At 58.6% G+C, this 26,417-nt stretch overlaps 1 protein-coding gene across 1 annotated transcript in view; it reads left to right on the plus strand.

Annotated features, from left to right (window-relative positions):
- Nucleotides 1-3,079: 3,079 nt before the first annotated feature.
- Nucleotides 3,080-26,417, plus strand: part of Sorcs2 (sortilin related VPS10 domain containing receptor 2) — a 241,080-nt gene continuing 217,742 nt past the window's right edge. The window contains exon 1 of the mRNA XM_090343870.1: nt 3,080-3,559. Within this exon, the coding sequence (XP_090199996.1) occupies nt 3,080-3,559 (480 nt within the window). The remainder of the gene's footprint in view (nt 3,560-26,417) is intronic.

Below are 26,417 nucleotides of genomic sequence, written 5' to 3' on the forward strand. Positions count from 1 at the left end.
GCTTCGTCACATTAGTAAAGATAAATGAGTGGATTGTCACTAGAGACCTTGAATAATTTAAGAGAGCTGGGGGCTTTTAGTGAGCAAGTGGTCTGATTGAGTGCTGGAAAGGCAGAGTGCTTCCTTTTATATCTGGATGGGGAGCGAGCAGGGATGGGTGGTTTTGCACACGAAAGGTTTGTGCTGGGATTCAGCTGGTTCCCCACTTGTCTGCCACAAAAGGCGTCATTTGTTGGGGGTCCTACTGAGTGCTGGACTTTTAAATCTATTCTGTCCCAAGTCCACATGAAGGACTCTTCACCTGACTTTGTTCTTTCAGCCTGGCATGACCTCTGGGGGGCACCCGAGAGCTGCTGGGGGGGTGTTCTCAGACAGAACCCCCAGCCCCTTCCTGGGATTTCTGATTGGCAGAGTTGGGTGGGGCCCAGTGGCGGCTTCGGGTCCTGTGGTGGCACATGGGGTCCCAGCAGGGCTGGTTCTCTTTCCCTGACAAATTGGGGGTGCTGGTCTGCATGTGGCCATCTGTCCCATCTCTCTGCGGGTGTCCTGAGCCCAGGGAGCTCTTCACCTAGACCGGGCCTGGCTCACGGTGGCAGGACCTGCTGCTGTTCTGTTTCCCTTTCTCTCCCCAGCCCAGGCAGTGCTCCCCTTGTTTATGTTCTTGGGTACTTCCTGTGGGCACCCCTTCCTTGGTGCCTCCTCCATCAGACATGGAGGTCCCTAAGGGCAGGGAGCAGGAGTGACTCAAGTGTGGAACCCAGTGTGGGGTGCAGAGTGGAGAGAGTGAGGAGGGTGGCTGGGGCTGGCCTCTTAGGGTGTCAATACTGAGAGAGAGCCTGGCTTTGGGTGCTGCGTGCTGAGTGCTGAGTGTCAGCACGAGTGCCGGGGTGCCTGCAGGCCTCGTAAGTGCACAGCTGTCACACATGGTGTCTGCAGGGCCTCTGCAGCCTCAGTGGGTCCTGCTGTTGCCACTGTGAGGTCCCCGGGGACACCCCGTCTTTCCTCCATCCAGGCATATCAGACAGTGCACCAGGAGTGGACCGACTGGCTGTCCTTGCCATCGACCCTCTCCAATTCTTTCTTTTGTTTCTGAGTCCCCAAGTCCCTGATGTGTTTTACTAAGAGTGCAAGGAAATGGGAGGTGTCATCTGGAAGTGGGGTGATGGGTCCCTGGGGGATTCCTGGTCACCACAGCCTTTCTCTGAACCTTCAAAGTAGCCCCTAAGTGGCTTCCTCTAACTGTTCTGGCAGGCAGCTGTAAACATGCCAATAATCTCACTCCCCTCCGGCCAGGGTCCATCTGCCTGTGAATGCAAAGCAGGCGGGAAGGTGGCTTGGTGGCTCCCCATCAGGAGGGAGCCCCCTCCCTGCACTGCAAGGCCCAGGTATGGCTCCCCCTCCCGGAAGAGGACAGAGCATGGCTCCTTCTTCACACCTCTAGGGGCTCCCCTGCTCCCAGAGGCCTCTCCACTGCCGTCAGCCAGCAGCTTGTTTTCTGAGGCTGAACTTGGTTTTCACACTGGTGTCCAGCCCTGGGATCTTCTGGTCACTCTGCCCCTCCCCGTCCAGCAAGGTCTGTACACCCTAGCCGGCTGGGTGACTGAGCTCTGTGCTCCCAGGAGGAGGTGCCCTGCTCTTCCAAGGCCTGCAACATTCCGGCACAGGGGGTGGGTTGCTCTGGAAAGTGTGGGTGGGTTATCCTGCCATCTGGGGTGCAGGCCTAGACCTGCTCCTCGCTCCAGGGCCCCTCAGTGTGAGCTGAGGTAGAGCGGCGGCTCACATTTGCCCCTGGCTAGGTAGACAGCCCCAGGGCGTCTTGAGACCCCTCATCTCCTCTGGAGGACAAGCAACGTTGGCAGCACAGAGTTGCACTTAGGGGCAGAGGACCAGGGTTAGAATCTGGCATCTGATGTGCGTGGGTTTAGTGGTCACTCTGAGTCTGCTGCCTCATCTAACCCTAACCCTAACCCTAGCTGTGGAAGGACGGGTAGTCACCTGATAGAGACGATAAGGCGTCTTCTCTCCAGCCCCTAGCACATAGTCAGTGCTCAATAACTGGTCACAGTTAGAGGCCTACTGGTGGAAAATAAAAATACAGGGTAACCACTAGATGCTGGGAGAGACCTTAGCTGTTAAAGAGCCCCCTTCAGCGCCCGGGGACTGGTGGAGGGGGGTGGTAACAGAGCCAGGAGACTGCGTGGAGGTTGGGGGGAGCCCTCCCCGACCTGATTCCTCACCAGCCCCCCTGAAGCCTCCCGACGCCATCTCTCTAACCTCCCACCGACCCCCTCTCACCAGATGTTCCCCCAGCTGTAGGGGTCTCGCTTGCTCTGACTCTGACAAGTCGGGAATTTACACCCAGGGGCGGGCGAGTTGGCACGTACTCCATGGGAAGAGGTCTATTAGAACGAGCCAGAGGAGGGAATGGACGCAGGGGGCCGGGGACGCAGGGGGCCCGGGGATGCAGGGGACCCGGGGACGCAGGAGGCCCGGGGACGCAGGGGGCCCGGCCACGCTGTCTGCTGCTGGATGGTTTCTAGGGACCGGCTCTGTGTCTTTCTCAAGTGTTGGGGTGGCAGGCTTTGGGGGCTCAGGCTCCTCCGGGGAAGGGTGGGGGGCTCAGCAGAAGTTTCCAGGCAAGGCCAGCCCAGAACCTCCCACGGGAGCCCGGGGACGGGAGCCCGGGGAGCTGAAGCAGGCGCAGGCCCCGCGCTAGCGCCCGGCTCCCCCCGCACGCAGTCCCGCGCCCGAGCCCGGCCCGGCGTCTCTGCCCCGGGGCGCCGGCGCCGGGAAGGCCCCGGGGTTCTGCAGCTCCGGAGCCCCCTCGCTCGCTCGTTCGGCGGTGGGCTGCCGGCTTGGACGGGCGGAGGGGACGGAGGGGAGGCCGGGTGTGGAGCGGGGCCGGGCGCGCGGGCGGGCGGCAGGTGGCGCTGCGGCGGCGGCGGCGCCGAGTCCCCTCCTCCGCCCGCCCCTCGCCCGCTCCTTTCTCTGCGCTCCGCCCGCCCGCGCGCCCCGGCGCCCGCCCGCTCTCCGCCGCGGTTTCCCTGCCCGGACGCCCCGCCGCCGCCCCTCGGCGACCATGGCGCCCCCGGGACGCCCGTGCGCGCCCCAGGGCCCGGGCCCCGCCGCCCGAGCCCGGAGCTCCGGGACGCCGCCGCCGCCGCCGCCGATCCCGCCCCGTTCGCGGCCGCTCCTGCTGCTGCTGCTGCTGCTGCTGCCGGCGGCGGCGTGCGGGGCGGCCGGGGGCGCCCCCGAGCCCGGGCGCCTGGGGGTCCCCGCGCGGGTCACCCGGGGGCCGCGGAGCCCGCAGGCGCGCGAGGGGCGCGCGGAGCCCGGCGGCCCCGAGGACGGAGCGGCGCGCGGCGCGGGTCCCGACCCCGAAGCCCCCGAGCGCCGCGGGGAGGACGGCGCCCCCGCTCCGGGCAAGGGGCGCCCCGCGCGGGCGGCGGGGGCCGGGGCCTCGCGGGCGCAGGTCTCGCTTGTCAGCTCCTCATTCGTGCTCAAGGGGGACGCGACGCACAACCAGGCGATGGTGCACTGGACCGGCGAGAGCAGCGGCGTAAGTCACCCGCGCCCGCGCCGCGCCCCGCGACCCCCGGCCCTGCGGCCGCGATCCCCAGGCCTGGGACCCCGCGCCCTGCCCCGCGCGCCCCCCGGCCCCGGGGCCCTGCGCCCCGGGCCCCCGGCCCTGGGACCCCGCCCCCCCACGCCCCTCGGCCCTGCGCTGCGCCCCGCGAACCCTGGGCCCCCTTGGCGACCCCGGGCGCCGGGTCATTTTTGGAAAGGTCCCCTACACGTGCAAGTCGGGTTATCCCCGTGGACTTGGGGCCCCCGGGCGGTCCGGGGCTCCCACCGGGCTCTCGGCCTCGGGTGGGGATCCCCGCGGCTCCAGGATCACCCCAGCAGCGCGTCGCGCTCGTCGCCCCCTCTCCCCGCCGTGGGGTCCCCGCAGCCGGGGATTTCTGGCTCTGCCATCCTCCTCTCCACAGACCCGGGCGGGCGCCGCCACTTTGTGCCCGCTGGGTCGGGCGGTAGGGCGCCTCCCCGGGGTCCCCCATTGCGGCGCGCTGCTTTGGGGTCCTGCCTGGAGCGGCGCGCGGCGCCCAGCCTCCCCCGTCCGAGCCACCATGGCCTCCTTGCAGTTGGACCTTCGCACCCCTCCGTTGGGCTCCAGCCGCTCCCCACCCCTCCCGGGACCTCAGACCCTGTCCTGTGCTTCCGTGGGGACTGGGGACTCCCTCACAGCCGTGTGTGCGCGTGCGCGCCTCCACGCGCGAGCCTGCCTTAGACTTACTTTCTCTGAGCCGAGGCTGATGGGCATGGTGGGGTCCTTCCTAGGCGCCCCTAGGTCCGGGGCTTCTGGGGAGGAGGGGGCGAGATGACGTGGCCTTCACTCCTTGAACCCGGTCTCGACTGCCCTGGGGCTGACCCCACCTCCTCCTGGCTCCCCAAGTTCTGAGAGGGCCACTGGGTACCTTCCTTCCATTTTTCTGTCAAAGAGATAGGGGGTGGTGGTGGATGAATGGGTGGGGCGCATTGAAGAGACTTGGTTGGCCCGGAGCCCCTCCCCAGCATCTGGCATTGTGCGCCGCACAGGCCCCCTTCTCGGGTCATTTCTGGCATCTTTATGTGGACTGGCAGCCCGCAGGGCAGAGCTAATTCCCTGGGCGTGGTGGGCCAGCAGGGGGCAGTTGGGGCTCTGCCCGTAGGAGGTAGTCAGATAGCAGAAGGTAGCAGGTGGCCCTTTCCTGAGGACTGGTATCAGTTTTCCCTCTACATCTTGACAAGGGGTCAGGCTTGGCTGTGCAGCTGGGCTCAGCCTTTCCTGGCTGGCCAGAACTCCTGGACAAATCGTGTTCTCATTCCCTGCGGGCAGAAAGGAAACCTGGAAACCAACAACTCAAAGGACCAAATAAACATGGAAAGTAAACCCAGTGGCTCTGGACCTCTCTAAAGTAATCTGCCAAGGCTGCTCCTCCAGCAAGCTTATTCCTGTCCCTCTGTCCCTCAGGGTCATGAGGGAGTACGTGAAAGAGGGGACTAAGGTGGGGCTCAGCCACCAGCCATCCTGAGATCCTGAGATCCTGGGAGTGTGGGCTGCCCTGGGGATCTGGAAGGAGCCCCTGGCCCTGCCTGTGGAGGAAGGTCCATGCCTGTGGGGGTGGCTGGACGCAGTGGGTGGACCTGTGTCCTGTTGCTGGCAGATGAGTGCTGGCTGGAGGTCTGGGGAGCAGGGATGTGTGCAGGGCTCTGCCAGCTTCCCTGTAAAGGGGGTGAGAAGTCCAAGGAACTAGAGCAAAGCTTCTGGGCCATCTCTACAGCCAGAGGCACAGGCATCGCTCACAGCAGTCTGTGGTAATCAAATGTAGGTGTCCATTTGGCCAGGAGAAGGGGACAGCGTCACAATGCCACTGGATGCCTGTAGTTCAAGCCTGTCATCCTAGGACAGCAGTTCAAAGCCATCCTGGGCGGGAAAGTCTGGGAGACTTACCGCCAGCGAACCAGCAAAAAGCCAGAAGTGGAGCTGTGGCTCAAGTGGTGCAGGCTTAGCCCTGGCACAGGACCAGGTTTTGCAGTCAAGCCTCAGGACTGGCACAAACAAAAAGTATTGGGTGAGGAGATGGACTGCTAATAATGGCATCTATGAGCCTTCCACTAAGAGTGGCAGAATGCAAGCTGGCGCTGAGACCGTCCCTGCTGGTGCAGCCTTGTGAACATATGGGAGCTTTCCTTGCATGGTTCCGTGCTTCCTGCTCCCATGGAGATGGGCTGGGACTTGCTTGGAAGTTCAAACATTGCCTGTCTGACGTCTAGCTGCAGCAACCAGTTGTTATGTGCGAGATTAATGTCTCATTGAAACCAACCGCTGTCCCTTTTTATGGCTCCAGAGTGGGGTTTACATCTCCAGTTGTCCTTCCAGCCAGTGGCTGACCGTCACAGCGCTGGTCTCTTCCTCTGGGGTCGCTGGTTCCTGTAACTGATGGGAGTGTGTCTGCCCAGCTCGGCTGCTCTGTTTCTGGGAAACTGGAGTGCTCTGATTAGGCTTTATTTTAAGCACGGCCCACCTGGGCTCCTTCCCTGGGGGCCCTTGAACTTCAGTTTTGATCAGCCTTTGATTTGAACCCCAGTTTCTTAGAGTTTGTTTTGCTTCCTCAGATTTCTGTTTACCCAGGCAGATAGGCACCTACCTGCCCCTGCCCGCCCCCTCCCCCACCCGGCTTCTCCCTCCTCTGCCTGACCCTGTCTGCCCCCGTCCCTGCCTGCCTCATTCTCACATATATCCTGAGCTGTGACTCCACAGCTGGGTCTGTAGAAGGGGTCGTGTATAGAGAGAATTTGATGACGAACCATACTCTGCTCAGGGGTCTGGATGAACCCCTATTTGTGCCTTTTGGCATAAACTGAGACCTAGAGCTGCAAGTCAAAAGAGCTTCTGAAGCCTGGCTCTCTGAGTTAGAAGGTCAGGAGCAGGCAGATGAGGTGGTTTATACCTGTAACCCCAGCTACCCTGGAGACAGAGATTGGGACAATTGTGGTTTGAAGCCAGACTGGGCAAACAACTTAAAAAATCAAGGCTGAATCTTAACTAATGAGCTAAGCATAGTCGTTTACATATGAAATCCTTTTCTGGAGGCATAGGTAAGAGGATTACAGTTTAAAACTGGTCCAGGATAAAAAAAAAACAAAACACTTCTATATATTAAAAAAAAAAAAAGGCAGACTCCCAACTATAGCAAAAAAGGGCTGGGGGCTGTGGTTCAGCAGTAGAGTACCTCCTTAGTAATCAAGATTCCCTGAGTTTGAACCCCAGTACCATCAAAGCAAAAATATCAAGAGTGACACCAGTGTCTTTTTTTTTTTTTTGCCAGTCCTGGGCTTGAGCTCAGGGCCTGAGCCCTGTCCTTGGACTTTCTCAAGGCTAGAGCTCTACCACTTGAGCCTCAGCACCACTTCCGGCTTTTTTCTATGTATGTGATACCAAGGAATCGAACCCGGGTCTTCGTGCATGCTAGGCAAGCACTCTACCACTAGGCCAAACTCCCAGCCCAGCAGTGTCTTATTAGCATCCCCAGATCTGTTTCCTACGAAGTCAGTTATGACTTCCTGAGTTTGTCTGGGCTTCTCTGACTTGGGACGGCTGAGTGGCAGCCTCCTTCCCTGCAGTTTGGAGTCTGGAGGTCTAGGTTTAGGCGAGGCTGGTTCCTCTGTCCCTGGCTTACAGACGGTACATTCTCTGAGTTTCCACAGTACAGGCTGAGAGGCCACTGCAGGTCAGATTCTGGGCTGGTGTGAGAGCTCTGTGAACGGCAGCAGTGGCTCCACCAATGGCACCCAGGCTGTTGGCTGTTGGGACAGGACAGGCAACACTTAGAGGATGCTGTGCTGGCCTGAGGCAGGAACCAGGCTTTGGGGGAGCTGCAGGAGGTCTCTGGCTGAGGGTAGGCAAGGCGCTGCAGGCCTCCGGATTCCCCGAGGCTCCAGTTCAACCTCCAGTATGTGGAGACAGTTCTTAAATGAGCGGCTGGCTTCAAGCTTGTTGCCAGAGAAGACTTGTGGTCTCTTATTTGAAGGCCGTGACTTCGGGCTGCTCCCTCCACGGAGAGGCAGGCCTGGGGTTGCTCCCTGGCCTATAAGGACCGAACTTCTCCCATGCTGATTTGGAACCGCCACCTCCATGCAGCAGTGGGGGAGGGGCTGGAGGCTGTGGAGCCGAGGTCCACCTGGCGGTCCTGAGCCGTGGCCTGCGTCCTGTCACCGGTTGGTGGTGTGTATCTGCCCACACGAGTGCTTCTCGGTGCCAGGGAAGCTCTCAGCGTCCAGGGGTGACCCAGAGCCCAGAGTCTCTGCTCTTCACTGTGTCACGGGTGGCTGTGATGGCTTGGGAATGCAGAGAAGCCTCTCTCAACTGGGGAGGGCTCTGAGCAGTAAAGCAGGGGCCCAAGGTGGGTGCCAGGGGGACAGCAGTGCCAGGAGGGTGAGGCAGTTGACCACAGGGTCTGGGTGCTCCCTACCAACGTGAGTACCCCCAACCAGGGTCAGGAAGAACCACAGACCCTGCGGGGGGCCTGGCCTTGTGTTTTCATCCAAGCTCCACAGGTGTGACCTGCACGCTCTCCCCACCTTCTCTCTCCCGCTGTGCACCCCCTGGTGTCCCCTGTCACTTCTGAGGATCTCTGCGGGGCCCCAATACTGCCCCACTGGCCCCAAGGTCTCCCTCTCTGCCACATCCGTTTTGGGCCACGCAAAATGCCGAGGCTGGTGTATGTGTGTGTGTATGTACACGCATGTGCATGCCTGTATGTAGGTAGATGCATATGTGCGTGCATGCGCACGCATGCATGGGTGTGAGTGTATCCATGCATGCACACATGCATGTGCAGTGCCACAAGGAGTGAACATGGTGCTGTCAGCTGTGCAGGGACCACCAGCACTGGGTCACCACGGGCCTGCAGGGGGACAAAGGCACTGCTGTGTCCCAGGGGCTGGTGGGCTTCAAGATGCTGCTTGTGGCCTCTGGCCCAGCCCCGTGACCGCCCCTCTGTCCTCTCTCTCCCTGCCAGCTCTTGGCCTACACCTGTCTCTGTTCAGAAGTGCTGGCTTCCCACATTCCCAGTCTTTCTTGGACCTCAGTTTCCCCCCCGTAACAGGAGTGGCAGCTCTGTCATCTCCATATACACGTGCCAGTGTAAGTGTGTCTGGCACATAGGGGAAACGGGACTGAAGGAGTGAGGGGCTGTGTGGGTGAGCTGGATTCTGGGTGTGACAGAACCACCCGTGTGCACCCACAGCCGCGTGTTTTGTTATTCTGGACGGACGTGGCCTGCACCCCGCCTCCCCACATCCCAACCTGCCTGGCGAGCATGGGAAATGCAGGGCTGGGCTTGGCTTCGGGCCTGCTGCACACACGCGGACAGCTGTCTGCCTGTATTCCACACAGGCCTCCCTTGTCATTTTTAACCTCGGATAGGGAGTGGGAGTCAGTCACGGAAAACTAGAAGTGGAGAAATCGAGACTCCATTATTTGGCTGGGCACTGCAGTAATCCCAGCTACTATGGAAGCTGAGATCTGAGGATTCCTGCCCGAAGCCAGCCTGAGCGGGATGGTCGCCTGGACTCTTTTTTTTTTGCCAGTCCTGGGCTTGAGCTCAGGGCCTGAGCACTGTCCTTGGACTTTCTCAAGGCTAGAGCTCTACCACTTGAGCCTCAGCACCATTTCTGGCTTTTTTCTGTGTATGTGGTACTGAGGAATCGAACCCGGGTCTTCATGCATGCTAGGCAAGCACTTTAACCACTAGGCCAAACTCCCAGCCCTCGCCTGGACTCTTATCTCTAATGAACCACCAAGAGGTGGAAAGTGGAGCTGTGACTCAAGGAGTAGAGCTCTCTATTTGTGAGCAAAAACAGATCAGGACAGCACCAGATCCTGCCAGAAAATCTTCCGTATTCTTTTGAGGTGGAAAAATTCCTTCTCACTTGGCATTTAGGTTGCAGTCAGTTACTGTATTTGCACAGAAAATTACAATCATTTAATTAGTTTCTCTTCACACCAGCTCTAAGATCTTAAAATAACAGCATTCTCCTTCCTTAGTAATTTTCTTGCAAAAGCAGATCATTTGTTCCAGTGTCGAGCTTGCTTGGTCTCAAACTCTGCCTGTCTCTTCTGCTCTGCCACTTTGTGGTGCCTGGATTACAGTGAAGTTCAAACAAATGTCAGGGAAGAGCCAGCCAAGTATGTGCAATCTCTCTTCAGGCCGGCGTCACTTCAGGAGTTCTTTGTGAGCTTTCTTCATGGCGCATGTTTGCAAAGCCTCAGAGGTGGGGACAGCCTTGCTAGACTGATGTAATGCGACCCCGTCACAGTCTCCCCTATTTATGTAGGGCTCCTGATTAGTAATAAGGAGATTAATAATCATAGCTTCCATTCACGCACTTACTGCCTGGCCAAGCCCACTGCCTCTGCCACGTGGAAGAAGTCCTGAGGAGCCACCTGAGCCCCACCACAGCCAATAATAAGGACCCCCGCTGTGCTTTGCCCGTCTTTGTTCTTGAGCTCAAGTCCATGTGTTTAGTATTGGAATTATTTTTTATTCTTCCTTATTAGTTGGCTTATAGAACTATAAATAATATAAATTTTAACTGTGTGTGTGTGTGTGTGTGTGTGTGTGTGTGTGTGTGTGTGTGTGTAGTGTGGTGTATGCTGGTCTCAGGGCTTTTTTCACTCAAGGTTGGTATTCTACCTTTGCTGGTTAATTGGAGATGAGTCTCATGGACCTTTCTTCCTGGGCTGGATTTGAACCACCATCCTTAGATGATTCCGGAGTAGCTAGAGTGGAAGGTGTGAGCCGCCTATGCTGGATATGACTGTTGTGTCTCTACCGGTGGTGTCAGTCACGACTTAGGTTGTGCACCCTCTCCGTTGGTTCCCCTGGCTCAAATGCCTTCCCTGAACATGTGCTCTCTCTGCCGCCCCTGCCAACCACTGATTTGCGCTCTGCCTCTGCCCTGGACAGCTCTGAGTGCTCATGCCAGTGGGGTCCCTGGCCCTTGTTCTTTGAGGCCTGGCCTAATGTCCTGAAGCCTCACCCGGTGGTATCTTCTTTTTTAAGGCTGTAGAATTCCCCGTGGGCTCATAGGCATTTAGTGTACCATTCGCCTGCTGCTGGCCATTTCAGCTGTTTCAATCCTTTGGCTGTCATGGGTCATATTGTCTATGGTTCAGGTTCCTGGTTGTAATTCTTTTGGCCGTGCACCCAGAAATGCAATGGCTCCTTCATTCCACCATCCTGTGTTTAATTTTAAAGTTGAGCCTGAGGTTTGAACCACAGCAGAAATGGCGCCCATGTCAATCTGGAGTTTGGTCCACTCGCTGGGCGGTGATAGGGCTGTAATCCCCAGGGAAAGCCCGATTGGGGGCTCAAACACAGCCCAGGAGAGGGTACGGAGTTTCCAAGAGCTGGTTTTTCCTATTTGGTTCTGATATCCTCTGAATCCTGCAGTGTGTGACCTGGGGTGGGGCTGTGTGGGGCTGCGGGAGCAGGAAAGTCTGGCAGGCACCTTCCACATAGGCCCTTAGCATATCCAGTTCAAGCACACCTCTTCTCCTTCACGTCTGAGGCCGTCTCCTGATCGACTCCCTCGCTGACCAGTTCAGTGATTTAACTTTCACTCCGTAAAAATGAAGCACTCAATAAAAAAAAACTCCTGCGTTTTTCTCAAATTATGCCCATCAATACTGCTCAACCCCGTCCAAATTTGTTTTCTGATTTATCATTTGATGGCTGAGCTGGGCTTTGAGGTGATTATTTTGATCTTGAGATCCAAGCAAGTCTTTGTCTGGGACCTGTTGTATGCCAGCGCAGAGTGAGACACCTGGGTGGGGGCCAGAATGCTCACTGGGGAGTTTGTGGGGGGCCACAGTCTCCCCTGCCTGGCATGGCGCGGGGGGGGGGGGTTCTGAATTCTCTGTGCATAGATTCTCTCCCATTCCACATCGGGAGAAGCCCCGGACTTTCTTGGAAGATACAGACACAGTTGAGCAGTGAGGTTTTCAAACGGTTGAATCTGGTTTCTTCACTGCCATGTGGAGGAGAGCTGCTGCAGCTGCATGTGCTGCCCTCAGTGGAAGTGGGGTGAGGGTCCCTAGGGTTTGAGGCTGGTGACAACTCTGACTCTCCTGGGACACACCGTGCTTTCTAGTGGCAATCAAACCCCTTTGTGACTTAGGGGCCCTTTCATGAGATCAGCTTGATTATATTTGGAGCTGGGGACAGTAAAGAAGCCCCTGTTCCTCCATCCAATTCATGTGCACCAGAAAAACCAGCTGGGATACAGATACACGCAGAAATACGTGTGGTGTGGCCAGGATGTGGCTGGCAGACAAGAGAGGGGACAGAGGGACCCTGCCAGTGTGATTGATGCCTCTGCTCTGCCACCCCAGCCCTTGTCCGTGCGTTCCTGTCTCCTCAGCCCTCCAGGGTCTTTCATTCCCTGCTGGTCCCCTCGGTGACAGATTGTCGATGCTCAGTGAGTATCTGGTGACTAGGGAGTGGTGGGAGACCCCGGGCCCAGCGTGGCTGCCCTGTCTCCTTCCATCCCTGCACAGGAGTTGGGGGCAGAACCAGGCAGGGTCCAGCCACATGCACAGGGAAGGAGACTGATGAGTCTCCATCCAGGACAGTGAGCACCAGGGCACATCTTGGCAGACAAGAGAGAGTTGGAGAGGTTGAGGTCTACTTCCTGCCCGTGGACCCTTGCTGGAGGCAGGGCAGTGTACAGCGGAGGGCGGGGAGAGGGCAGGCTGACCCGTGGCTTGTGGGCTGCCTGCACTCAGCGCTGGAGTGCCCTCCACTGCCTGAGCCTCTGCCCCTTATCCTGAGCAGGTCATCCTGGAGCCAGGGGCTCCGCGGTGAGAAAATCCCAGCTCCACAGCGAAGCTGGGATAGTTAAAAAGTGTTGTCCTTCTTCTCCGTTTCAGCGGGTTTACAAAGAGTTGAGCAAAACAGCAAACTCTGGGGCAGCTCTGCCCAGTCTTCCACGAAGATGGTCAGCAGAGGTGAGGGCTCCGGGCAGGTTGTGTGGCAGCTGGGCTTTCTGGGGTGAACGGCGTGGAATTGGAGGGCTTGGGCCTTTCTACGAGAGGCCTGCGCCTGCAGCCCCAAACCTGCACCCAGAGAGCATTTCTCTGGACCAGCGTTGGGAGAAAAGCCAGTTTTCTTTCTCTCCCTCTTTATTTGTGTTTGTTTATTTTCTTGTGCCACTCTGAGGCTTGGCATCAGGCCCTGGGCACTGTTTCTTACCTTTTTTTTTTTTTTTGCCAGTCCTGGGCTTGGGCTCATGGCCTGAGCACTGTCCTTGGACTTTCTCAAGGCTAGAGCTCTACCACTTGAGCCTCAGCACCACTTCCGGCGTTTTTCTATGTATGTGGTACCAAGGAATCGAACCCGGGTCTTCCTGCATGCTAGGCAAGCACTCCACCACTAGGCCAAACTCCCGGCCTGCTCTAACTCTTGAACCACATCTCCGGTTCTGGCTTTTTGCTGGCTAATTAGAGATAAGCGTCTTGTGGACTTTCCTACCTAAGGCAGGCTTTGAACTATGATCTCCAGATATCAGCCTCCTGAGCAGCCGGGATTCCAGGAGTGAGCCACCTGTCAATAACTCATTTCGGACACCTTTGAGATCCTTTGGGAACCCCTCAAGTGACTGTGGTGCCTGTCTGGGACCCAAACCAACATGTTACTTTTGAAAACCTGAAAAGACATCAGTGTTGGAGACAGTCTGGGGTTGCCTGCGCCCTTTCGTCAACGCCCCCTTCCCCTCGCCCCCCATTTCAGCCTGGGCCGGGAGCTGGGTGGGTCACTGCCAGGCCCAGCAGATGTGTGCCCTGCAGTCAGACAGCCCTGCGGTCAGACAGCCCTGCCTGCATGTGGCAAGTTCCCTTCCCCTCTCTCCTGGGCCTCAGTTTCCTCATCTGATAAGATCCATGTCCCTGGCCCATCAGAGGAAGAGCCCTGGCTCTGCGGGGCTCCCCAATCAAAACGTGCTGTCTTAAAAAATAGAGAATTGCAGGTGGTTGCATTTTCTTCCCATTTCCTAGTCGTTTGCTAAAGTAACACAAAGGCCAGCGAACTTCATGAAGCATTCATCTCCCGAGCCCACTGGTACAGGGAGTCTTTCTGGTTGACATCTGGTTTTTCACAAGTTTCTCGAGATGAATGATTGCCTGGAATGTTGCCTCCGAAGAACTTTGTTCCCTCTCGCCTGAGGCGGAGCAGTGACCAGAAAACCCTGACCAAGGGTGAGGCCTGCCTCAGGCCGGCTCCCCAGGGTCTGCCCGCACGGGCCTGGCACTGTTCAACAGCGGCATTTAGGGGGTCGTCTGCCCGCCCTGAGCTGTGCAGCAGGGCCCTGGGTGCTGGCCGCCGGCCCTTCGGAGCTGCGGGGAAGCAGAGTGGCCCTGTTTCTCCGGGGCTCGTGAAATCACTAGTCTTCCAGGTGCCAGGACACGTCCTGCCTGAATGTGGGGACCTCTGTTGAGGCGGAGCCTTGGCAGGAAAGCGTGGTGACAGCGCTGTTCTCACCCTCCTGTGCACACCCGTGTGCCAGGTTCTTGAGCACAGAGTCTGAGGTCTGTGTGACTCAGTCTCACAGGAGTAGGGGCGATGGTCCAGGTCACCCACCAAAGGGGTTTGGGGGCACACTAGGGCTCTAGACTGGGTATATTAGCATACATGAATATTCATAAACCTTTGGGCTTCCTAGCTTCTCATGTGCTCATGTGCAAGCGCCTGCGCGCCTGCGCCCATCTTTTGGCCTCCAGCAGACATAGAGCTGTGGTCACTAGGGCCACTTCTTCTCCTAGAAGGTTCTGGAACTGCCAAGCTGCAGATCCTTTCTGCAGCCCTGTTTCTGCCCTAGTAAAAGGGAGAGTCAGGCACCATGCTTGGCTCCTGGGACCAGTCCTGTTCTATACCAATGGTGCCCAGGCCCTAGGGGCTGAGAGGCGTCTGCCCTCGCCTCTGCCTCCCTCCCAGGAGCTGTGGGATCTCCCAGGACCTCACCTGTGTCCCCCTTGCCCCGTCCCCCTCGCCCATGTTCCCCTCATCCTGTCCCCTGGCCTTGTCCCCCTCCCCCCGTCCCCCTCACCCCATCCCTCTCATCCTGTCCCCCTCGCCCCGTCCCCCTCATCCTGTCCCCCTCGCCCCGTCCCCCTCACCCCGTCCCTCTCGTCCTGTCCCCCTCGCCCCGTCCCCCTCATCCTGTCCCCCTCGCCCCGTCCCCCTCACCCCATCCCCCTCGCCCCGTCCCCTTCACCCATGCCTCCCTCGCCCCATCCCCCTCGCCCTGTCTCCCTTGCTTTCCCTTGTGCCAGGAGGATGAGTGGTGCCATGGTGTGCCATGGGCCTCGCTCTGGTCTTGGGGGCCTGCGGGGAGCTGCCTGTACAGGCCTCTGGCCTGGAATCCTCTACAGAGTTCTAGGCACCGCCCACTGGCTCCCAGGCCTGTGTGGCCTGTCCCCACTGTCCACCCTTTGTAGAGGTTTCCTTTCTGCTCTCCATGGCCTCCTGGATGTACATGGCCCTGCCCTTCTCTTCCATAAATTGGCCGGTGAAAAGACTGAGCAGGCCTTGTTGTGGCCTGTCCATCCCACCTGCTGGGCAGCTAGGACCCGCCAAGGTGCCACCTGCTCACCTACCCCAGCTCAGGGCCAGGTGACATCTCAGAGGAGGGCTTGTTCTTGTGTATCTCATTCTGGGCTTCCATGGTGACTGGCCTTCCTCCTGAGGGCTCTGACACTGGCCCCCGGCTGGGTCAGGCACTCCAGGTCCTGCTGTTCCTGTGGAGCTAGGGTGGGGGAGGGGGAGACCCCCAGGGACTCTGCACAGAGGCCCCGTGCCCCTCCTCTTAGGCAAGGACCCCAGGATGAGGCCAGCCGACCAGTGTGGTGCTGAGGTTAGCCCCTCCTGTGGAATGCTCTGGGGCTTGTCTGCAGCCATACAGGGCAGAGCTCCATGGGCCATGTGAGTTCTAAGCCCAGCCCCAATCTGGTTTTTCTTGTCTGTCTTCTGGGTGGGCTCTGTGCTGCAGGTCAGTGTCAGGCATGACCAGACTGGGGTGGGTGACCGGTAAACCCATGAGTGTGCTCTACTCCAAGGGCTTGGCTGAACTTGAACTTGGCCTAGACAGCACTGGTGAAAAAGTGTTCTCGTAGTGAGTGATTCATTCATGAAGCAGGGAGGTACCTGGGCAGAGGTTGTACAACCTCTGACCCAACCTACGCCCAAGGTTGTAGCCCAGTGCAGGGTGTGATCAAAGCCGGGGGTTGGGTGGGCAGGAACAGATGGGCAGTTTCCAGGCAGGGCTCTGGGCACACTTCCCTGCACTTGACCTTGGTGAATGCCCCCTGATGGCTGGCTCACGACTGGCTACTTGGGGTGGTGGTGCCCATCTTAAAAGACAACGTGGCCATGTGTGATAAGATCTGGGCTCTGAGCCTGGCACATCTCTGGCACTGGCTTCCTGTGTTCCAGGGAGATGCCTCAGCCTCTGTCACCTCTGACCCCCAGTAGCTGTTCTGAAGCCCACGGCCACCAAGTTGGCTTGGTGGTGGGGGTCAGCCAGGCTTCAGTGCCCGTGGGGGTCTGGAGCCAAGCCACGCTGCTCTGCTCAGAGCCTCCGTGGTTAAGGGCAGCGCTGAGTCATGGCCTCAGACTCCTTTGTGCTACAAGTTTCACATTTCTTCATTTTTTTTCTCCCTGAAGGCAACACATTCTGGCTTTGAGTCCCCATTCTACTGTGGGGGTAGAGGAGGAATTCCCCAGGACTTCCTGGAAGCTTCGAGAGCTGGGGGGGAGAAAAGACACGGAGGGAACGTAGTAGGGATGGAGGCCAGGGCTGGGTGTGCTGGGAGTGGGAAGAATGTGGAAAGGGAGTGCAGGCAGGCCGGCAGCAGACTTCATGCTGCTGATGAGATGAAGTGCCTTAATCCCCAATCCTTCATCCCATCCATTGTCTCGCCATCTGCAAGATGCTGTAGAGGATTCTCTTTAGAATGGAGTGAATAGGTCATGGATGTTTTCCGCATGATTCTGCCACAAACGTCCCTGCTGTCCTGTGGATCAGTTCCTTGGGTTGTCCCTGGGCACAGCTCCCGGGCAGGAACCAGCCTGGTGCTTCACCCTCTCCTGCCCCCTCAGAGCCTGGCAGGGCTGTCCTGGCCTCCCCTGACCTTCCTTCCTGGCAGGGCCTCCAGCCTTCATCCCAGCAGTGGCAGCTGGTGTTGAGACGAGTGTAGGAGGTGAATCCCAGACAGGACTCCTGGAACCTTCCAGAAGGAAGCCAGCCTCTACTACAACTCTGCTTGCCAGGAGACAGCGGGAGCGGGGGAGGTGCTGGGCAGGAGCACTAGAACCACCGTGGGAGGGCCGGGAGTGTGGCGGGTGGTAGAGGGCTCGCCTAGCATGCACTCGATTCCTCGGTACCACGTACACAGAAAAAGCCGGCCGTGGCGCCGTGGCTCTAGGGGTAGAGCTCCAGGCTTGAGAAAGCCCAAGCCCCAGGACTGGCAAACAAACAAAGACACCAAGGAGCGGTCCTGGGAGGACCCACTGGCTTTCCAGTTCCCCGGGCCTCTGGCCAGGCCGCCCCACATGGAGCCCGCACACTGCAGCACATCCCAGCTTGTCTGGTCTGTGCAGAGCGATGAGCTCAGCAAAGCCAAGCCGAGCCTGGCTGAGGAGGCAGAGGGGAGCCGGCTGGGGCTCCTGTGGCCTTGGGGAGATCCAGGGAACGGGTGGGGGGAAGCCCCGGGGGCCTCGCCTTTCCTTTTTTCCTGGGGCAATTTTGGAAAACAGGGTGAGGGGCAAGCAGCTTGTTTGGTCCTCAGAAAGAGACGTTCACAGCCGAGAGGCCACTCCAGCTCAGGGTGGCCTGGCGGCTCCTCCGGGCTGTGACCTTGGCCTTGGTTTCTCATGGTGGCTGAAAGCAGTAGATTGGTTTTCTCCCAGTCCTGGCTGTGGGAAGTGAGTCTGTGCAGGGCCCGCTCCTCCCGGAGGCTCCCAGGAAGGCAGCAGCTAGAGGTGCCCGGGTCCTCTCCCCTCAGCCTTCTCACTCATCCTCCGTGGTTCTGTGGCCTTCTCTGGCTCTGCCCTCCTGCCTCCCTCCGCAAGGGTCCTGGGGTGGTCCTGGGCTTGGGGCTTAACCCAGCATCAACACCATCTCGAGATCTTTCTCACATCTGCAAGGTTCCTACAAGGGAGGGAGTGGCTGGTTTGGGACTTGGCTACAGGCCACCCAGTGGGGGCCCCCTGCCTCACCCCAGAACCTAAGCCAAAGAGATGGAGACAGAGGCTCCCAGGAGCCCCTGCTGCGGAAGGCATTTCCCAGGTCTGGGGCCACATGGTAGCTGCTTCGGTGGCTGGTGTGACATCACCTGTTAGTGTAGTGAGGCTGACGTCGTGTGTTCACTTAGAGCCCTGGTGAGCTCGTGGTCTGGGGCTGACGTCATGCATTAGGTTAGCGCTCTGCTGAGGCTGGCTGGCTGGCCAGGCAGCAAGTCTGGCCCACTAGGCCTCGTCAGCCTTTCCTCCACCCCCTCTTAGCCTCCTGCTGCCAGCCCTGGCAGGTCTTTGCCTCTGCAGGTACATTGCTGGAATGTTCCTTCTCACCTCCTGGCCCCTCCTCTCCCTCGCTTTATCCCTATGGCCTCCCCTTGGGCATTCCCCCAGCTGTGGCGTGGATGAACCGCAGTGTTGGTGACCACCAAAGAAAGACTTACGTGTTGGGGGAACTTGGATTTGAACCCGGGGCCCAGTGCTGGCAGACTCCGATGCTCTACCACTTCTAGGCTGAGCCCCAGCCCCAGCCTAGAAAGGCATATGTGGATGTCTTCTCTAGAATTGCACTGGCTGCTGCTTCCCAGGCTTCTCCTCTCAGCCTGCATCTGCGGCTCCTCGGGACAGCCAGCCTGCAGCCTGGGCCAGCTCTGGGCCCACCTGCTTTTGCTTAAGACAATGCTTTTAGGTCACTGGGAAGCCATGCTGTCCTGTCAGCAAATATTTATTGAGCATCTCTGAATGGGAGGGAGGGAGGGGGCAGGGAAGCTGCTGTATGGGTGTGTGTCATAACAGAGGAATGGGGGAAAGGATGCAACTCTTGGGGACTGAGGAGAAGCTGCATGGGATGGCTTGCGGGTGGTATGGCTTCCGGCCTGGGGTCCGGTGCATGAGGGAAGTGGCGGAGCCCGGGCTGCCTCTGTGCTGTCACCAGAGCGACACAGGCAGGCAAGGATGTCCGAGGCCTGGTTCTTGTCCGGGCATGACGACCAGGGTGGCCGAGCTGGTGGTGGAGGCTTCCAGAAACTGGATCCTCCAGTCCTGGGACTTGACCAAAATGGACGGTGGAGCCGACACCAGAGAAAGCCGAAATGATGAAGACACACTCCTCTTCTCCTGGGCTGGCGCCTCGACCCTCTGCATCCTGGGAATGGGTCCTGGGGTTGTCCTCTCCCCCACCCATCCTCTGTCACCCTGGGAATGGCCCTGGTAGCTGGAGAGGAACTAGGTGTCAGGTGGAAGCCATGACAGAAACCAGGTTCTTCATCAGCAGGATTCTCTTAAGGATTATTAGCCTGGAACATTGCTTTTGCCCGTTGGCCCAGCTTTCCTTCCATATTGATGATCAGTCTCAGAGTTCCCTCCGGGATCTTTCCCCGTCGAGAGACTGGAGATGGGTGGCGGCTGTCCTGGGGAGCAGGGACTGGGGAATCGGAACCCAACCTCATCCCTGTAAATGGAGTCACGGTGACGCCCGCCCGCTGCAGCTCATGCTGCCGGGTCTGGAGAGCCCGTGGGACGATGGGGTGAGGGCTGAGAAAACCAGGGCTGTGTGTGAGTCCTCACAGGGAGCCCAGCCACCCCTTTTCCTTCCGGGGGTCTGACTTCCTGCACACTTCCCTGCACCCCTGCCATCTCCACCTCCTCTGCCTGTCACGTTCTTGCCCTCACAGCCCCTTGGCCCCAGGGCCACCTGGCCTCCATGCTTGCTGGCTTGTGTCATTTGGGGGGCTTCCTCAAGTGTGTTTGCCTGCAGTGCCCCTTCTGTACCCCTCCGTTTTGCCCGTGGCCTGCTCTCATGTTTTGCTGTCAGTGGACATGTTAAATGGAAACTTCCAGAACGAAACACGCGTTTTATTGTATTATCCTCATCATTTTTGTGTTGGTCCTAGCGCTTGAACTCAGGACCTCACACGCTTGTTCGGCTTTTTCTCTCAGGGCTCCTCCTAGCCTCAGCTCCACTTCTAGCGTTTCGCTGGTTAATCGCAGGTAAGAGATTCATGGTCTTTACTGCCTGGACTGGCTTCAAACCTGGATCCTGAGATCTCAGACTTCTGAGTAGCTGGAAGGGCAGGCGTGAGCCACCAGTGCCTGGCTGCATGAGTTTGACAGTGCGCGTTATTCTGAGTGCTGTGGTGACCTCCCTGGGCCCTGGCACCTCACCGAGCCACAGGTATCATCCCCTGTCCACCCCTGTCCACCCATGAGTCACTCGAAGCCGTCTTGGCTCTGTTTGGGGGTGCTGCTGCCAGGTGTACCCTGCTTTACTTCCTCAAGGCCCCGGCGTACAGCTGTGCTGGGGCCAGCCATGGTTTCTTGCGCTGGTGGCGAAGGTGGCCCCATTGCCTGTTGGATGCTGTTACTAATCTCGGCTGGGTCTGACTTACAAGTTCGACTTCCCTCTAGGTGTGTGTGCTTGAGAAGGGGGTGTGTGCAGGCCCTGTCCTGGGCTTGGTGCCCTCCGGGGGCTGAGGTGACAGTGGGTGACCCCCCACTTGTCTACGGTGTGGATTTTGTTTTCTCTGCCTCTACATGGACAATGTGCCTCCATCTGCCCCTGTCAGAAATAGTGGCTTCCTTAAGCAGGGACAGGGTCACACGTGGGGCCACAATGGTTCTGGGACCTGACGGGCGGCCTGGCCAGCATCCCTGGCCTCTGGCTCTGCTTTTCTGATCGGCTGTAGGACATCTGCCGCCAGCACTTGTCCTGGGGTCTTATGTAAGTGGTTTGGCCTGAGGTGGCGCTGGCACCGGCTGAACAGGAGCCATATGGGAAGTTCTTTGGGGCCCCAGCGTGGAGGGAAGGGTTGTCCCACCCTTGCCATCCCACCACGCTGGTCCCCCAACTTCACCCCTCCCGCAGATCCCCTCACCTTCCTCCCCCCAAGCCATGCGAGGAAATGGAAAACAGGATTGAGATCGGAAGCAAGCCTGGGCAGGGAACAAGACTGTATCTGCATGCCAGTGGCTCATGCCCGTAATCCAGGAGACTGAGTGACCCACGCCAGTCCAGGCAGACAGCAGGAGAGACTCGTATCGCCTAGTAATCAACCCACAAAACACTGGAAGTAGAGGTGTGGTTCAAGGGGTAAAGCGCCATCCTTCAGTGAAAAAGCCAAGCAAGAACTCAAGGCCTCAGTACTGGCACCAAAAGAACAGAGTAGTTGAGGTTTATATGATGCTTTCAGGAGTTCATTAGATGTGCTCAGAGCGAAATCACAGCTACCGCCGGCCCTGGAAAGGTGATTTTACTCCTGGACCTGGCTTGAGGCTTCAACCCAATGCCTGACTTCAGTGCTGGCCTGTGGCTCAGGTTGGAGAGACTCTAGTGTGGTTTTGGAGGTCCTGCGGGGCGCTGACCCGCAGCCTGCAGGAGCAGAATTGGCTTAGGGACTGGAGAAGGTCAAGCCCTCCAGGGAGGGGCTGCGGCAGGTGGGTGATGGGGTGACGTCTTGCCTGAGAGGTGGACCTGGGGGGGGGGCTCATCTTTGCTTCTCTGCACTCTGTAGTACCTGATGCAAGGCCGACACACAGTAGGACCTCAGGGCATAATTGAGGGAGGGCAGACGAGGAGGGGGACGTGCTGACTTGGTAATTCCTGGACTGGGTGGTGAGGCAGGCAGGTGTGATTAGACATCTCTGTGGACATGGTGCTTTAGTGTTCTCTTAAATGGGCAGCGCTGCGAGGGGGAGAAGCCCACCCCCAGTTCTAGAGAGTTCTGCCTGCAGAGACCTGCGTCAGCTTCTGCATGGCTCTCGCCCCTGTGTGGTTTCTGCAGCCGCTCTGCCTCCCCGCCATGCCCTGTGCTCTGTGAGTACTAGGGAGTGACGTGGGGGTTGGTGCTCCATCACCTGCACTCTTCCTCTGGTGTTTCATCACTTTTTTTTTGTCTCCAAACTGCTATAGAAATAAGTGAATTAGGTGACACCCACACCGTCTCTCTCTCTGGTACCCCAATGAGCTGTCCCTGGGGGGCTGGCAGGAGTGCCACAGTCCGTGGAGGGCAGCCATGCAGAGTTGTGGGTGAGGACAAAGGCACTAGACCCCCAATCCCGTCCGCTTTGCCCTTTCTGATGCCTGCGGCCACGCCCCAGCCCGGCCCCCAACCCGGCTCCCATCCCGGCTCCCTCATGGGCAGTGGCACTGCGGGACGGGCACCCCGGGGACCTTTTGTCTTCCAGGGCTGTGCCTGGATCCATGGAGTTTCCCTGTGGAGGAAGCTCCAGGATCGCTTGAATTTCCAGGCCTGCTTCTGGTTGCCATGAGCCATGGTTTCTAGGCTGTACCTGGCCTGTGGGCTGGGCGACCCGCTGGGGGGCCCGGTGGAGTCCACCGTGGCTGTCCTGGCAGGCTGTCCTGCCCTTGGGTCACCACCTCCTCTGCCTGGGGAGGCTGCTGCCATGGGAGCCGCCGGGGCCTGTGCCCTGGTGTGCCTGAGCGGAGCCAGATGGGCCCCTCGCCCTGTCGCCCCCTGGGCAGTGTGGGGTGCTGAGCTGGTTGTTCCACAGACCCGGGCTCGGGTCCCCAGCTCTGCGCTTGCGGCTCCGTCAGGCCTCCTGGCTCGTGACCTTTAGACTGCGGTGCAGCTCTGACATTTCAATCTGCGCCGTAGGCACTGGGGCACTGGGGGGGTTTCCGGCCTGTGCCAGCTGCTGCCGCTGCGGGGAGGGACCCGCTGTGCAGATGTCCGCTCCTCCTCTGCCCTGCTGTGAGCTGCTGGCCCCTCTGTGGCCAGCCGGGGGGGGGCGGGGGCGTCTTCAAGCAGATGGGTAGTGCCATCAGGCCAGGCACGGGCTCGGGGTCCGGGCTGGGTAAGGTGCTATATCACCCCATGCATGGGGACACGGCCACCTCACCAGGATGTGGCACCAGTGATAGGCACCTTGCCACAGCCAGCTCTGTCTGCGTGGGTTCCTGAGCCCAGGAGCCTGTCCCTAGCTCCCACCGGGGTAACCCCACTCCTCTCCAGGGTGAGCCATCTGGAAATGGCAGGCATTGGTATTTTGGGTGGGGGGAATCTCACTATGAAGGACAAATTGTGTGAAGAAAATTACAGAGGGAACCATGGGAGATTCCGGGTCAAGAACATTCCTGAAAATAGACAGACAGGTGCAAAGGCCCTGAGGCAGGCGTGCATTGGTGGGTGTGAGCATGAGGCGTATGTGTGTCCATTGGCAGAGGGCAGAGATGGAGGGGCGGGGAAGTGGCAGTGGTCTTCTTCAGCCAGGAGGGGCTGGGGCAGTAGGAGAGATGGCCTCGGTGAGGGAGGATTGCATGCGTTCACTGTTCCTCAGCAGTTACACGAGCAGTCCTTTTAGTGGAGGTAGACTAGCACAGGCTCATTGTGGGGTGGGGAAGAAGCTTCTATTATTTTCTAGATGGTGACTTGGCCTTGTGTGTGCATGCATGTGTGTGTGTATATGAGTGTGAACATGTGTGTGCATGTGCATGTGTGTGTGCGTGTGTGTGCGTGTGTGTGCCTGCGTGTGTGTGTGTGTGCGTGTGCGTGTGTGTGTGTGTGTGTGTGTGTGTGTGTGTGCCTGCGTGTGTGTGTGTGCCTGCGTGTGTGTACAGAGCCGGGGTCAGGGCCGCTGGCATGGAGGGGCCTGTGCTAAGTCCACGCAGCCTGTGTCTTCAGCGCCTGTGGCTGTCACGCCGGCGCTGGTGGCTATTTTGGGCCCTGGCGGAGACAGCGGAGGCGTTCGGGGCCTTGAGCCCAGCCAGGAGCAGAAATAGAAACGTGAAGTTTCTGACCAGCGGCCCATCACACGGGCAATTTTCATCTTCATCGTTAGGAAATCCAACTTTAACAAAAACGGATTGCAATAAAAATAGATGGCCTTTTCCCCACACCTGGCAAGAGCTCGGGATCCAAAGGGATTCCTACTTCAAACAGTGTTCCTTCTGCTACTGGGAAAAAGGCCTTTTCTCCCAGGGCTCGTCATTCTGGAAGATTCTCCCCGTGGCTCCCGGCCTCAGCTGTGCACAGCAGCTCCTCTCGGAGGGCCCTTTGCCCCAATTCCCCTTCTCTGAAGCTGCAGCCAGGAGCAATTAGAGCGAGCCACGGTGGGAGAGGACACGCAGCGTGGGGCACCCTGCCCCTGGGTGTCCAGCGGGGTCACCATGGCCCGAGCCTTTGCTCTGCTGCCTCTAAGGTGGGAGTGGCCCCGTGTACCTCGCTGTGACCCCGCTGCCATCCCACGTGCACTGGAAGCCGCGTGGACCACAGAGCCACGCACCTGGTGGCTTCCAGGACAGTTCATAAGATCCCACCAGGGCTGCAGCGGTGGGGAGGCCGCAGGCTGTGGGTAGACCAGCGGGGAGCTGTGGGGCTCCAGATGCCAGGCGAGCCGGAGATGCCTTCCCTGCCTGCCACAAACAGCGCTTCATCGACCTCCCCCCGTGAGGAGACACAGCCTGGGCGACGAGAAGTGGGAGCGGGGAGACTCCAGTTGCCGAGGCAAACGCAAGCACAGAGGTGCAGCTGTTGGGCGAGGCAGATGCACTCATAAAAATAAACCATGGAGTCTGGGACCTAGGAAAACCAGACTTCGCCTGGGCAGCAGGGGGCGGGGGGAGCGGAGGAGGCTCTCGAGGCAGAGGGAGGAGTCCACGTTGGGGACAACAACAACAATAATAATAACAAGCATGTGTACCGGTTGCCAGAGTCCCTGTCTGGGTGCCAAGGCTTAGGCTGGTGAGACAGCCTGAAAAAGAGACCGCACGATGGTTCTTGACCATGGTCAAGCCATGCTGCTGTTCTACTTGAGGCCACACTGTGTGCTGTGCTCCTCATGCTTGGGGACAGAAGTTGGGCTTGGAGCAGTGTCACAGGCCTGTGTACACGAGGGGCCATTTCTTGGTGCCCTGTCAGGGGTCACACATGGAGACGGGGGCGCCCCTTCAGACCTGTCACCTGCAGCTTCCGCAGACCCCCACACCCCAGGTGTCTCCATCGCCCGCCTGGACCTTTGGTGCTCTTCTTAGACCCCCAGGCCGGGGCTCTGCCTGCTCGCCATCACTTCCTTGCATTGCTCCCCTGAGCCTCCCTGACCCTATGTCCTTCTGGGGATGAGGGTTGTTGACCCCAGGCTGCTGCCCAGGTCTGGGCCTAGCAGGGGTGTAGGGGGGATGGCCAGGGGCAGAGGCGGCCTCCGCCAGTGTCTCCTTTGCCTGCTGCCTCCTTCCTCTGAGGCGGAATGCACGGGCTCTGGCTGAAAAAGTTCTGAGAAGACTACTTTGTTCTTCCTGGGCCTTAGGAACAGGAATGTAGGAGCCAAGAACAATGCTTTGATTCCTTTGTCTTTGAAGATTAAAGCTCAGGATTTTGTGTGAAGAGGAGGAGGGCGGCTGGCCTGCCCTGCCTCCCTGTGAGGGCTCGGGAGGCTGGAATCAGGTTTACTTCTGGGTGTGGGTTCTCCCTGCAAGGCGCGGGGCATGAGCGACCTCATGTGCCGGCCTCCATGGACTTGGGCTCTGAGCCCTGGGTCCTCGGTGGGCTATGCTGTGGAAATGGTTGCAGCTCCACAGAGTTGTTGTGGCTCAGAGATACAGCACGGTGAGCTCCTTCCCAGAGCAGAGAGGGCAACAGCGCAGGTCACAGGCCACAGGCCACAGACATGAAGGGGCTGCGCTCTGCACCTTGTCCCTAGAACCAAAGATCCCCGTGTCCTGTGAGTGGGGCCCTGGCGGGCGAGCCTGGTCTGAATGCTCTGGGGGTAGGAGGGGAAATCTGCTCACCTGGCTCCCGCCATCTCTTCTCACCTTCGTAGCCAAGGCCTGCAAGCTTGTTCTTTGGTGGAGCCCTTCCCGGGACGCCTCATTTGTTTGATGTGTAACTTGGTGTCAGTAGGAATGAAAGATGAAGTGTAATTTTCTAGGAACTCCGAGGCTGGAGTGATGGCAATTAGAAGTGATTATCCTGACCTCATGCAGGTGGGCTCTAGGCGCTGTCGGCTTTCACCACGCAGGCTCTGCCCAGTCCTCGCGGCCTGGGGACACCCATCCTGCTCTTATTTTCAGCCACCTCTCTGGCCACTTCAAAAGTGGGGTTCACCTCTCTGCCTGGGGTCCTGTATGCCAGGGGCATGGCGGTCCTCTTGCCCTGGCACAGTGCCCTGGTGCCCGAAGGCTGGCAGTGCTTGTCTGACAACAGTTTGAGGCAGACAAAACCCAAGGTGCACCACGAGATTGAGAACTTTCAGATAAACAACCAATAATTTCTAGGAGAAGTATGACCAGACATTACCTGGGGAAAGGCTTACACTAGAAAATCGTTTACTGTTGATTTGCAATTCAAATTCATCCACACACTAAAATCAGATGATTGATCGTTGCTTGTCTGAAATGCAAATCTCACTGGATCTCTTGCATTTTCATTTGCAGATGTGTTCCCTGGGCCCTGGGCCCCTCAAACAGCGGCCCCAGCCACTGTTCTTTCCATGGGATGGGGGAGGATTGGCAGCTCTGACCTCTCAGGGTGGCTAGAAACAGAAAGGACCCTTGAGCCCTTAGAGGCCCTGCACACCCCAAGAGAAGCCCCAGAACAGTCTGTTTCCTCACACCACTCCCTGGGCCCTGCA

The sequence above is a fragment of the Megascapheus bottae genome, chromosome 13, assembly GCF_031878675.1.
Source record: "Megascapheus bottae isolate mThoBot1 chromosome 13, mThoBot2.hap1, whole genome shotgun sequence".
Lineage (NCBI taxonomy): Eukaryota > Metazoa > Chordata > Mammalia > Rodentia > Geomyidae > Megascapheus > Megascapheus bottae.